General features: G+C 39.6%; 1 protein-coding gene across 4 annotated transcripts; it reads left to right on the forward strand.

Moving 5' to 3' along the window:
* Positions 1–1,933: 1,933 nt before the first annotated feature.
* Positions 1,934–12,900, forward strand: LOC104964192 (rhombotin-1-like). 4 transcript variants are annotated; one of them, XM_010792935.1, is made up of 5 exons: positions 1,934–1,952; positions 4,263–4,603; positions 5,783–5,996; positions 12,220–12,345; positions 12,601–12,900. In XM_010792935.1, the coding sequence occupies exons 2-5, from the start codon at positions 4,582–4,584 to the stop codon at positions 12,698–12,700; spliced, it is 462 nt and encodes a 153-aa protein (XP_010791237.1). In that variant the 5' UTR covers positions 1,934–1,952; positions 4,263–4,581; the 3' UTR covers positions 12,701–12,900. The 4 variants fall into 4 exon arrangements, with proteins under 4 accessions (XP_010791237.1, XP_010791245.1, XP_010791250.1 ...); XM_010792943.1 differs by lacking the exon at positions 1,934–1,952 and adding an exon at positions 1,999–2,021; XM_010792948.1 differs by lacking the exon at positions 1,934–1,952 and adding an exon at positions 3,711–3,728.
* Positions 12,901–13,357: the final 457 nt, after the last annotated feature.

The following is a 13,357-nucleotide window of genomic DNA, read 5'->3' on the forward strand; positions in this document are numbered from 1 at the left end:
TATGTCCCCCTTAAAGTCACCAGACTCAAGTCAGACAACAGTTATTTGATATTATTGTTAAACTTTATTCAGTCTAAATAACTAATCTAAAATTTCTTTGTTAGTGTTCCAAAATCACCAACTCTGGTTGAAATGTTTAAAAGAGAGACTGAATGAGTTAAAGATGGAAAATATAAGCAGGAGCTCTGTGGTTTCAGATTCGAAACCTTAAAGCCTACAAACTGCAGCTGGTTTTTTCTTGTATCCACTCATCTAAATGCATCTGTATGAAATGGCTTCTCCTGGTATTATATCTGCCCTTCCACAAAAAAACACCGCCTAAATTTGTCTCTGCCCTTTTCACACAGAGGACATGACGGCGAGGCGAACCGCAGCAGATGGCCCCAGATAAAAAAAGAAAAAGGCTTCCTATTCTCACAGACTGCTAATTAGAGCCCAAACCACAGCTCACCTTTAATGTCAGCCACAGACTGCTTTCAGCGCAATTAGCCTAATGGGGTCCGGGCCTGTGAAGAGCTGTAATGTTTAGCATTGCTCTGCAGTTTAAAGCACGTCAAAATGAAGGACAAGAGGGGTGTAATGCAGGAGAAGAACCCATTTATCACCGCAGACTTACACCATGCTCACCCAGACAAACTATTTAATTAGATGCATTAATAATTGAACTAATTAGCTCCCATGCGTCTGGCAAATGAAGAGGGAACCCGGAGCTTCACTTGCACCTCATCAGCTGATTAATTAGTCGGTTGATCGTTAGCTGTCTTGACGGCCTATGTGCGATCAGATGAGAGGACGGATAATGAGGGAATTGTCGCTCGATGGTGCTGGTTAATTAGTGTGACCTGAACCAGGGGCCATGTTAGAACAGTTGTTTATTCCACTGCTTCTAATGAGGAGGATTTTAGGCGCGGGTGATCTATTTGCAAAGCAGGATGCAGGGTTGTTTATGGACTGGCCTTGAAACTACCCATCCTTATTCTCTCTATAATGTTCCAATAATCTATCCGCAGGGACTAATGAAGTGTCTGTGGGGATAAAGATTTACTTTAAATAATGACCTTAGGATAGTTTGTGGTGTTTTGATTCCTAAATCCTCGATATAGTGATTTACAGCAGCTCTAGGACCCACTAGTGAGGTCCTATTTAGATTTAATGCTATTTCTTTATTATTCTACTGATAATACATGGCCCTGGAAGTCTGTGGGGGGTCTTTTAATAAGTGCGTCACTTTTTATCTTGGCTGCTGCTAAGGATTTAGCTTGGCAAATCCAATCTTTCCACACCGGCCTCTACAAGGGTGGGATATCAGCCCGAAAATAGGAAGCAAAAGCTAACAAACTAAAAGATTGTTATGAAGATAAGTTGAGTGAGTGAGTTCACTGTTTTGGACGTAACAAAATGGATGTTATTTGTCAATACAGGAATACAAAGACAGCCAGACTAAGCTAACTCCTCAGATGAACGAAAGTTATTCCATAATTCATTAAAGGTTACCTATTATGCAAAATCCACTTCTTCATGTCTCTTCTACATCAACATGTGTCCCCTCTGTGTAAAGAGACTCTGAATGTTTCAGGAAAAAAAGATTCTCTCTCTTTTTGTCCTGATCCATTTATATAAAAACCTGTCTGAGCTGATCAGACTTTGGCCACTTTATGATGTCATAAACAGAGGGGATTATGGGATGCTGCAATGAACTGTTTGGTGTTTGGAGCCAAACACTTCAGAGACATGTTTTGTATATATCTGAGACATTTTTATTATGGTAGTGAAACTGAAATATTTTAGGTTTGTTTAAGTTATTTGAAAAAACTATTCCTTACAACAATGAAACCTCCACCCCTCCACTCTTATCAAATTGGTACGGTCTAACTCCCATACACTTTAAAGCCTCCATGTTTAAAGCCTATTGGATGCTCTCACTTCCTGGTTTGCAGTTTGGACACCAGCAGGTAAAAAGGAGTGGAGCTCATTCACAAACATTTTGGTTATTAAAACTGAAATATAATCAATAAACTAATGTAAGTGGAATATAATAATGAATGAATTGAGATCTTATTTCATATACAATGTTACTGGTGACAGTACACATTGAAATGATCTGAAACTACTTATGTTTGCAGAGTAGCATGCTATACCCACATGTAAAGAATGCCATTAAAAGGCCAGGTGACAGACTCCAAACACTCAGTGGAATCTGGGTTAGTAGCATACAGATTTGGGACATGAGAGTATATAATACAGGTACAGAAAGAGAGAAGTAAGGTGTCCCCAGACAGTCTAATGGCGCTTTTCCACTGCAGGGCCTCGCTCGGCTTAGTACGGTATGTCTAGGACTCGTTAGACCTTGTTAGGCCTGGCTCACTTTGTTGCTGCGTTTCCATTACAGTTTATTAACTGGGGTAGTATCCATAGTAACGCAGTGTAGGCAGAGCCGTGACGTCATCTTCAATGCGAAACACAAAACCAAAATCAGCCCTCAGAGCTCACATCTCCTCATATCTGTTCAGAAACTAGACAAAAGATAAACAAGTACAAACCACAGACTGTCTGTGTCATGGCGAATACAGTCGCTGGTTTATTTATGTCTGTAGGCCGTTGTTGTGAGTGTGGACGAAAGCATACTGCGTTAGCTTAGACGATCTCCATTCAGAAAACACGCATTTTAAAAGGCTTTTCGCCTGCCATCTGTCTGCAGACTAGTCAAAGCATTAATTCATGGTTTTTACTAACCGGTATCAGTATGTTGTTACTTCGGCATCATTTTTGAAACGTGTATTACAATTTTTAAATCACGGTCGAATAAGTTCATTTTGTTGTAGTTGCCAGCGATTCTCTCTCTAGTTTAGCATACTCAGCCCGGTTGTTGGCCTGGAAAGAACCTCGATTTAGGAGAGCCAGAAAAACTGTGAAAAAGTACCCGCTAGTGGAAACGCAACCAAAAACGGGCCGGGCACGGCACGCTTAAATCGCGCTGTAGTGGAAATGCACCATAAGCCTATAGCAGCAAAACTAGGGGCTGATTGAGCCAGCCCTAACTATAAGCTGTATCCAAAAGGAAAGTCTTAAGCCTACTCTAATTTAGAGGGTGTCTGCCCCCTTTTATTTGTAACAGAGGAAGTAAAAGATCTTCTTCCAACACTGTCTTTATAATAACACTGTCTTTAAATCACAAATATATCTAAGAAGGTAATATTCATACACAAAAGATTAACACATTGATTTTTAGCATTTGTTTTGTTATATTTCAATAAATATCATACACTAACCGCATGACACACTGAACTTTAGTGTCCTGTATGGCATTTTGTATTAGTGTACTCTTACCCTGCACCTGTACAGGCTTTGTTAACACTCTATTCTATAATTAGAATCAAAACAAACACAACATATATTATTCAGAAACGGGCAAATCTGCATAAGGAGTACTTTTACTTTTGGTACTTTAAGTATATTCTGATGCTAATACTTTAAAGGAATGGGTAGGCAAGAATGGAGAAACCAGCTCGAGTGCGCTAGAAAGTACACAGCCGAAAAAAATCTGCCACTTCCTTACAGAGCCCCTCCTCCAACACACACGAACGCGCACATGACCAATGAGGGCACGAGATAAGTTTGTGCACGAGATGGAAGGCTGACCGGCAGGTAGGCCATCCAGTTACTTTAGCCGGACCGGCTCAGATGATTCGTCGTGCTTTTTACAGCGCCACGGCTTACACAGATGAAATGTTTGTATATATTTATTGTCAAAGCATTTAATGTATTCATTGCTATCGGGATTTTAAGAGCATTCCATGGAATATAGCTAAAAGTGTTTCTGAAGTGAATTACCTATACCCTACCTTTTTAAGTAACATTTTGAATACAGAGTATTTCCTACACCCTGGTACCTGGTACTAGGCTACTTAAGTACAAGATAAGAGTACTTCTACCACCTCTGTGTATCCAAAGAAAAGAAAGAAGACACACAGTGCACAGGAACATTAACACACTGAACTCAACCCACGGTAAGCTTGCATCTGTCGTGCAGAGGCCGGGCTGTGCCTGCATGGCGCCCCAGAGATAATTGGTGTCCTTGGAGTTGAATAAGCTCATTCTAAAGCACCTCAGGCCCGTCCTAGTGTGTGACTGTCTATTGAATAATTGATTCCGAGAGGGAGGGGGCGGGCACTATCAGATCTGAGCATAATGACTTTATATAATTAGCACGCAGCGTTGAAGAAAAAAAAAAACATTTGACTGGGAGTTTTTTTTTGTTGCAGAGGGAGGAGGCAGAGAGAGGAGGTTCAGTTCTCAGAGCCGCAGCCTGCAGACACACATGCTTCTGCTCTGACATCAGCGCAGATAAGACGCACAGCCTCTCCGGATCTCAGCACATCTCTCCTGCAGGCAAGGTGATACCCGGGGACGCTTTGCATCCATCCGCCGGGCTATTTTTATTCATTTTAAGACCCAGAAAACGCGTTTCTGTGGCGGTTTTTCCTCTCTTTGGAGTAATGAGTCGCGAAGTTTGAGCCCCTGTTTCCCATCGCTCTCGGGGTCTTATCTCCTGTTGGTGGATTGTTGTTTTCCCCAGAAAGCATGGTGCTGGACAAGGAGGAGAGTAAGTACTGAGCGCTGAGATAGTGCCTTTCTGTTCAGCGGTTACTCCCCCTCTCTATGTAGGACAGCAGCCAGCGTTTAGAGGACTGAACGGTTGTGTGTAACTCTGCTACAAGACTGAATTAACATTGAGATGTCAGAACAATTATTTGAACGTCAGTTAGTCTGTGAAATACTTTTATTTAGATGAATAATGACACTGTGTACCAACAGGAAACTACTGCTGTGTTCTTATTATGGTTTTATGTCGTCCTCGATATGTTATTATTTCACTCTGATATAGATCTATGTTTGAATAAAGTGAAAGTGAAGACATTATGTAGTCCAACTATGACCTTAAACACATTTTTCCAAGTGTTATTGTCCTATTTAGGGTTTAGCCGTTTGCATTAACTGTGATTTAATGTGTGCTATTCCACCGTGACTTTATTATGTATAACATGTTTTCTTAGCATTGTATCTCCAGTGGTGAAATACAACAAGTACTGTACTTAGGTAAAGTACAAGTACCTCAATTATTTACTTGAGTATTTTCACATTATGCCACTTTATACCTACTGTATGCTCCCCTACATTATGTGTTGCATATTTCATTAAGTTTTAAAACCAAGCAGTAAAAACGAAATGTGAAGCATTGTATCATTTTCAAAGAAATGTAACCATTAACATTTTTTTCGAAATCAATAATACATTAATATATATTGTGTGTTTGTTTGTAGCCTTTATTTAACCAGGTGAAAGCCCCTTGAGATCAACATATCTCTTTTTCAAGGGTGACCTGCAGATTGTTATAGTTTAAGCTACCCAGTAGTATATCAAGTAATTGAAATAAGCCCCACTTTTACCAATGATGAACACATGCATCAATAATTATAGTATGGTGCCTAAATTCTGCACAATGAGTTATTTTACTTTTCGTACTTAAAGTGTATTTTGATGGTAATACTTTTCCTTAAATACAATATTAAATGCTGGACATTTAATTGTAACTGAGTATTTGTACACTGTAGTATTAGTACTTTTACTCAAGTAAACAATCTGATAACTTCTCCCATTGATCTGATCTCCTGTGTGAAGCTTTCTTTGATTCCTATTTTCAATATCCTTAGAGTGGTTTATAATGATCAGCTTTCTGATTGTCCTCTCCAATCTTTGTCTCCCTGCTGTTTGAATCCTCCAGGTGTGTCTCTCGTGTCCCTCCAGTCCAGAGAGAAACCTCGAGGATGTGCCGGCTGTAACGGCAGGATCCGGGACCGCTTCATGCTGCAGGCGCTGGACCGGTTCTGGCACGAGGACTGTCTGAAGTGCTCCTGCTGCGACTGCCGCCTGGGCCGCGTCGGATCCACGCTCTACACCCGGGCCAACCTCATCCTCTGCCGCAGGGACTACCTCAGGTAACATCAACATTCAGAGGCTTTATTCTCTTATTGCTGTTAGTGTACAGTTTATTATTATGCTGCTGTGTTTATTGTATTTTTGTAACTCTGGCACAACAATTTCCTTCGAGATAAATAAAGTCCTCTTGTCGTATCTTATGCACCGCAGATACAGTGTAGTTATGGCAATGCAAATCTTAAATCCCAGGCTCCTTCATCAATGGGAAATATATATATATGACATAAACAAAGAAAACAATAAGAAATAGTGCAAGAAGAAACAGAGAATTCTGCAACTGACCAATGTGCCGGCATAAGAAGCAAACTATATACATGTCAAACAGAATAGGATGAGCTAAAAACAGAATGAAAAAGTGAATACTGTACAAGGATAAAAAAACTGCTTATTGTAGAAATAAATTACATTTGAAATGCGAACAGATGAAAGCTTATGAAGCCCTCTACAGGTGCATCTGGACTTTAAGGAGTATTTCACCCCCAAAATGACCAAATGTTTATCAATGACTCATCCTGAACTACTAATTCTTGAAGAAATGTTTGTTTTTCTTCCATGCTTCTACGATACACGAAGGATCCAAAAATGTACAAGAGTCGTGGTGAATAGAAGTAAATGGCGGCTGCTTTTAACAACAGCAGAACTATATACAAATATTTGTTCACCAACTCTCACACCACTTAAAGCTAAACTGTTTAATCCAAGGCTTATTTATGCAGTCCTATGCTTACTACTTCCCAAACACATGCATTTTCACGTAAACCCTTGCTAATTGAAACACTTTTCCTGCAGAAGTTAATTCACTGTAAAGGCATGCAAGAAAAGTTGTTTTTGAGAATTCAAGGTAACACTGGGTTAGTAATTGATATATATATGTTCTTGTTGGGGGTGAAGAATTCCTTTCAAGATATAAAAGAAATCAAGCTTGAAAACAAATCTTAAAAACTGCTGTTGCCATCATAGAAGCGAAGTGCTGAGTTTGCAGTATGTTAAATAATGTTAAAGTAGATACAGTATCAGATTGAAAGAGCTAGATCCACTCAGGATAAACAGCCTGATATTGTAGGATATTAGAGAGACTGTAGGAACAGAGATTTTAATTTGAATCTGAGAGCCACCTATTTACCACCCAGCAGAAACTGAAAAATGAAAGTGTGCAGATTTGTAACTTGTACAAGGACAGCTGTAGACACGAGTGAGAAGTCAATGTTTTACATGAGAAACAAAGACATTTATGCATGTACCGTTTCAACACAACAGCTTTCAGTTAACTCCTTGAACATAAACGACCCTTACTATCTTTTGTCAACTCAGATTAAACGCTGCTGAACCTTCAGGCGAATTTAGGAAAGCTTTTTTTTCTCACAGGGTGTGTCATGTTTCTGAGAGATTTTACACAACAAGTCCAAGCAAGTTTTACCCGTGATTTAATAAGCTTGATTCATCATACTGGGACTCTGCAGTTTGTATTGAAGTCCTTAATGGACACAGTATTAACGTTTTCATCTTATAATACCTGCAGGGTTTAACTTGTGTTGTTGTTGGACGTGTGGTTGGCTGCGGGATTCGTATTGAAAAGAAAGCATTTTGCATACTTCTGCTCTGCTTTCTATCATCATTGATTCTTTTAACTGACATTTGATGCAAATTTGTTGACATTAAAGGTGAAGCTAACACAAAGTAAGTAGAGAAACACTCATTTAGTATTGCAACAATCCCATGCTTTTAACATGTTGAGGAATAGTTTCAAACTTTTTGGGAAATGCATTAATTTGCTTTATTTCAGCGAGTCGGATCAGAAGTTTTTTCATGTTGTGCAGTAATTATGAAACTCCAGCCGGCACTCAGTTAGCTTAGCTTAGCATAAAGACTGTGGAGGCGTGTGGCGCAGTGGGTTAGTGTGTTCGGATCAGGGGAGCACAGGTTCAAAACCCACTGCAGTCAGCATGTCGTTGTGTCCCTGAGACACTTCACCCCAAATGGCTCCTGTGGGGATTGTCCACAGTATTGAGTATGTATGTCGCTTTGGATAAAAGAGTCTGACAAGTGACATGCAATGTAATGTAATGACTGAAAACAGAGGGAAGCAGCTAGCGTTGGGTCTGTTTATCCCCATTTAAAGGTGGGGTTATTTCTTGGACTGTTTTGGCCAGGATCAGTAAATTCCTGGAGTCTCTTTTCTGAATTGTAATTTTTTTGCCTGTCCTCGTAAAACTAAACTGAATCCTCAATTACTATTTGAGGGAGACATTTTCTGTCCTGGATTATTGATTGATAATATAAGTGTATGAGGTGAATACCTGAGTTTGTGTCCAGTTTGAAACCATGCCTCAATATTCACTTACAGTACATTAATATTTATACATCCTCAAGGTAAATGACGTAACAACCTTCTTTTTCAAACCCAATTCATGATTTTTTGGCTTACCTAACAAAGTAGTTTTGTGGCATTTATATTTAGTTTTCGTCCAATTTGCATTGCTCACCATGAGTTTAAAATGGCGACCTTAATCCGGGACATATTTTGTTTCATTTTAGCAGTTTAATTGCATAGGGATGTAATTATGTAGGAGATAGGGTTGCATTTTAACACCGTGTTAAACAAACAAGACACATAATGATTTCTTTAGGGATCATTACAGGTAAGCCGATGTTGTTAGCCTTAGAGAAGGAAGGCTGTTATCCCCTGTCCTTTACGTTTAAACAAGCTAAGCTAACTGTCTCCTGACTCCATGTTTAGTAGTATCATGTTCCTAAATTCTGGTTAACTGTATCTTTAAGTACATTTGTCGTAGTTAAGAACATATCCCTCTGGAGTGTCTGTTTGAATTATCTTCCACTTTAATGGGGGCAGGAGGTCCATAACACTTCACACACTCTTAAGAAACTCTTCAGATAAAGATCAATGTTTAAGATTGTCTAAACTCCACCTCTAATGCCTGTGGATCACCGCAAATGAATGTATGTTTTAAATACAATGCAGTGTTTTGACCATGGACACCACTTTCTCACAAACCCAAACGCCGGCTCTAACGGCCCCTCTGAGTTATGTAGCCTTCCTTTTCTTGCCTGAAATAACGACGTCTGGTGTCAGGTCAGCAGGAGAACTCCTGATATCTCAGCCACATTGCTGAACTCATGTGTTAGTCTCATGTACACTCCAGCTGGATTTGGTTGGAGCTAAGTCTCTCATTAGCTGCGCTGCACTTAAGAGACTAAAACCCCTTTTGACAGTTAAATTGGCTAGATTGCCTCCTGTTTTCCTCATCATCGCGAGTGTGCAGACCAAAAGCCTTTGAAGGGCAGGATTAAAACCATGTGATTTCTTTTAATTGGACCATTAGTAGAGAATTAGCATTGAGCTGCGTAGCCTCGTTAAGGAGGAGGAAAAAACCCCACCAGGTGCTCAGGACTCGGCCTCGTTAGATCAGAACATTTCTCTTAATTAGGACTCGCTTTTGTTCCCGCGTTGGTCACTCGTTTGATGACGTTCTTTCATTTGTCGTCCCGAGCTCTGGGAGACACATGCTCTCTCTCTCTCCACCCTGCTTTTTTCAGGGATGTCATTGTTCATAGCTAGTCCTCCCAAACCCCCCTTTTCATCTACTGGAATATGGCAGTGGTGGAAAAAGTATTCAGATTCTTCACTTGAGTAAAGTACTAATACCACATTGTTAAAATACTCAACTTCAAGTACAAGTTCTGCTTCGAGAATGGTAAAAGTAAAGTATTCAAGTAGGATTAAAGTATTAGGTGTAAAACTATTTTTCGGAAGGGGATGAATAGGAAATATTTTTAGTCTGTTCGGGGGCTTGAACCGGCGATCCTTCAACTCCCAGTCCAAGCCCCTACTGACTGAACCAATGCCAGACATTTTCTAAAGATATTTAAATATGTTAAATCAAAAGCAGCAAATCTTCATAATTAAAAAGCTGGAAATGTGAAATGTTTTTGAACAAAAACTATTGTAATTAATTTCCTGTTAACCGACTCATGGTTTTAGTTACTTTAACATAATGTCGGATGCTTTAATCGATACCAAATAATCATATTCTAAAAGTCTCTCCTATAAGTATTATGTTTGAAAATCTGAATTTAAAAAGTATCTAGTAAATACATCTGTACAATTAATGTAGTGGAGTAAAAAGTACAAATTGTAGTATAAAATGAAAATATTCGGGTAACATTCAAGTACCTCAAGTACAGTACTTGAGTAAATGTACTTGGTTACTTACCACCACTGGAGCATAATGTAATGTTCATCGTCAGACCCTTGAGAGCTGTTTGTTTGTTCTTCTGGAGGTGAATGGGAGGTGAAGCAATCTGCAGCTGGTCAGCTCTGAGTCACAGAGCATTCAAACACAACACAGGGTTTGTTCTCAGGTAGCTTGAGGACATTACGTTCAAATGTGTTGGATGAATTGTTAGTTTCAGAAGAGTGCCTGTAATAAGGGCGGACTAAAGCCCCCATGTGGCACTTAAATAAGTGACATTTCCATATAAAACTTGACATTTTCATATCAGTGAATCCTATTTTGGCTGCTCTCTATCAGCAGCTGATATAATGGAAAAATGATATCCAGCTTGTGAAAGCTATTACATTTGACACAGAAATCCCCTGGTTCACAGCAAGTGAAGCATTTAAAGTCTCCTGCAGCAACAACAGAAATGTGTTTATAAAAGATCTTTGAAAGTCCTGCATTACTGAGTCCATCGTTTCAACATGTGAGCGTTCGCACTCAGATTATTCTGCATTTCTAACACTTTAATCACATCATGTAGACCAATGGAGCCTCAATTAGCCATGCTCACATACCTTTCCAAAAAGGTTCTACATGTGACTCCAGCTCTCTCTGAAACATGCACAAATACGCATTACGTGAAAGCACGAATGCTTATTTATAATATGTCGAATATCAATAATTGATACATGTCTGCAGCCCAGATGTGTTCGCTGTACTGGCTGAATGAAAGGAAGGAAGATTGAAGTTCCTAGCAGGCAGCTAACGATGCTAACAGCAAAAACAGGGATGCTATTAAACAAAGCTATTTTATGATGACTTTGAAATGTTGTACATGCGTGATTCTTGCTGCTCTGAATTTGTATTGATTGCACTTTTTTAGTTGCTCTGGACAAAAGTGTCACCTAAATGAATCAGAATTGTTTTTGTTCGTCCCGCAGCGGGAAAACGTATAGTGCGGATTATAGGAGAAGACTTGCATATGATGTAAAAAGTAGGGCTGCTCAATTAATCGTATTTTAATCGCAATTACGATTATGGCTTGCAACGATTACGAAAACAACTTAATCGAAATATAATGATTATTATTTTACTATTCATTTCTTTTTTTTTTCAGTTGAGTTATACTTAAAGTTCAGGGTAATGAACTGTTAAAAACATACTGTTAAAAAAAAAATTCTCCAATAAATTGATGTTTTCAAAGTAAATGGATAATCGTTTTTAATAATCGTGATATCAATTATTGACCCAAATAATCGAGATTATGATTTTTGCCATAATCGAGCAGCCCTAGTAAAAAGGCAAGCCCACGTTACTACAATTATAAAAAATAAGTATTCAAAAACAAGTAGTAGCAGTATTTAACATAGGAAATGTAAAGTAATGTTATCTCTGAGCGGCCGTTGGCTAGCTAGCACAGCTAATAAACTTGGACTCGCATGCATGCGGGGCCAGACTAGCTTTAAAATGTAAACAAAGCACAAAGAAGCTTGTATTACAAAACAAAACAATCCCTTCAACGCCTCAAACTAATTAAAACAGAAAGCAAAACCACCCCACAGTTTTCTTGAAAACATTTGTATTTCGGGGGCGACTGTGGCTGTGATAATCATAACGAGTCATCACAACATTTTTGGTTTGAAGTCAAATGTCTCCACAACTACTGGATAGATTGCTTTGATATGTGGTTCATACTAATTCCCCAAAGGAAATGTATCCTACTCCTACTCAGAATTACAACTAAGGGGCTATAGGGAATGTTTCCTCCCGCTTGGCTGCTCTTAATTACGTACAGCATCCATACAATATGATGCAAGCTCTGCATTAGCAGCAGCAGCAATAACCCATCAATAATCTGTAGGAAATGCAGTTGTTGAACAACTTTTCTGCTGTTATTTCAGTGTCTCCCTCTTTAGCTCTTGGGTGAAATGTATTTTAAGTGCGCCCAGACTACAGGTCTGCTTGTCGCCCTCTTCCCTCTCAGGCTCTTCGGGGTGACGGGGAACTGTGCAGCCTGCAGTAAGCTGATCCCTGCCTTTGAGATGGTGATGAGAGCCAGAGACAACGTCTACCATTTAGACTGCTTCGCCTGTCAACTCTGCCGCCAGAGGTAAGATTAGGGTAGCAATTAGCCGGGGAGATCAAATTCAGTTGACTTATCTTCGAGGTGCACTAGTGAGTGAGCTCACCGGTCATTACGAGCATACCAGCGATGCATTGTAAGCAGAAAGTTTACTGCACTTTTAAACCCTGTCGGAGTTAAAGATGGTTAATCAGCAAGCAATCATGCAAGATTAATTTGGCCTGAGATGCTCCACTGGGAACTCATGATTCAGATCCATATTTCTATATTCCCTCTCTGCAGATTCTGCGTGGGAGACAAGTTTTTCCTCAAGAACAACATGATCCTGTGCCAGCTGGACTACGAAGGAGGCCATCTTAATGGCAGCACGGAGAGGCAATGAGAGGTAATATTCAGATGTCGATGAGTTACGGTCTCGGCAGCTGCTCTGACAGCTTGAACTAAAACATGCACCGGGATATCTGGAAGATATACAAGTGAGCTCACAAAGCTCATCCCAAATATGACCATATGTAGACATCAAACCCAGAGGCTGCGGACACTATCATCCATGTGAAGCATATTATCTTTGAAGAAGCATTACGTTTAGTCTGGATGTTCAGTTGGAAGGTGATGAATGAATCCATATTTGCTGACATCTAAAGCTCATATAAAGAAGGCTTAGAATCAGATGTGTCTAATTTATTACTGCTTTAAGATCTAATCTGTCCCCTATAATCCGCTCAATGAAATGGTTATGACACAAAGAGTAAACTCGTACAGATAATGACCCGACTCTGCAGCTTGACAGCGGTCAATATGTGTTCTCCCTTGAAGAATCCCATGCTGAGGCTGGATAGATAAATACGAATGTCAAATATGCAGTTTTTCTACGGAGATCAAATATTTCAAAACAGTTGCCTCTCATTGGAAGCCAATGATTTGCCTACAGCTTTACATATGAATAGAAAGCCTTCTTCATAAGCAGAGAAATACATCAGATAGGAGAGAGCAGTCGTTGGCTGTGAGGGCAGATGTGAGAAGGGTGAAAGCAAGTGCA

Source organism: Notothenia coriiceps, unplaced genomic scaffold (assembly GCF_000735185.1).
Source record: "Notothenia coriiceps isolate Sejong01 unplaced genomic scaffold, NC01 NC01_scaffold00001892, whole genome shotgun sequence".
In the NCBI taxonomy this organism is placed as follows: Eukaryota; Metazoa; Chordata; class Actinopteri; order Perciformes; family Nototheniidae; genus Notothenia; species Notothenia coriiceps.

Bases quoted from the DNA above. Each gene is read 5' to 3' on its own strand.
- LOC104964192 (XM_010792935.1), top strand. From the start codon at position 4,582: ATGGTGCTGGACAAGGAGGAGA. The intron at 5,997-12,219 runs GTAACATCAACA...CTTCCCTCTCAG, and splicing joins TGCCGCAGGGACTACCTCAG to GCTCTTCGGGGTGACGGGGA. The intron at 12,346-12,600 runs GTAAGATTAGGG...CCCTCTCTGCAG, and splicing joins TGTCAACTCTGCCGCCAGAG to ATTCTGCGTGGGAGACAAGT.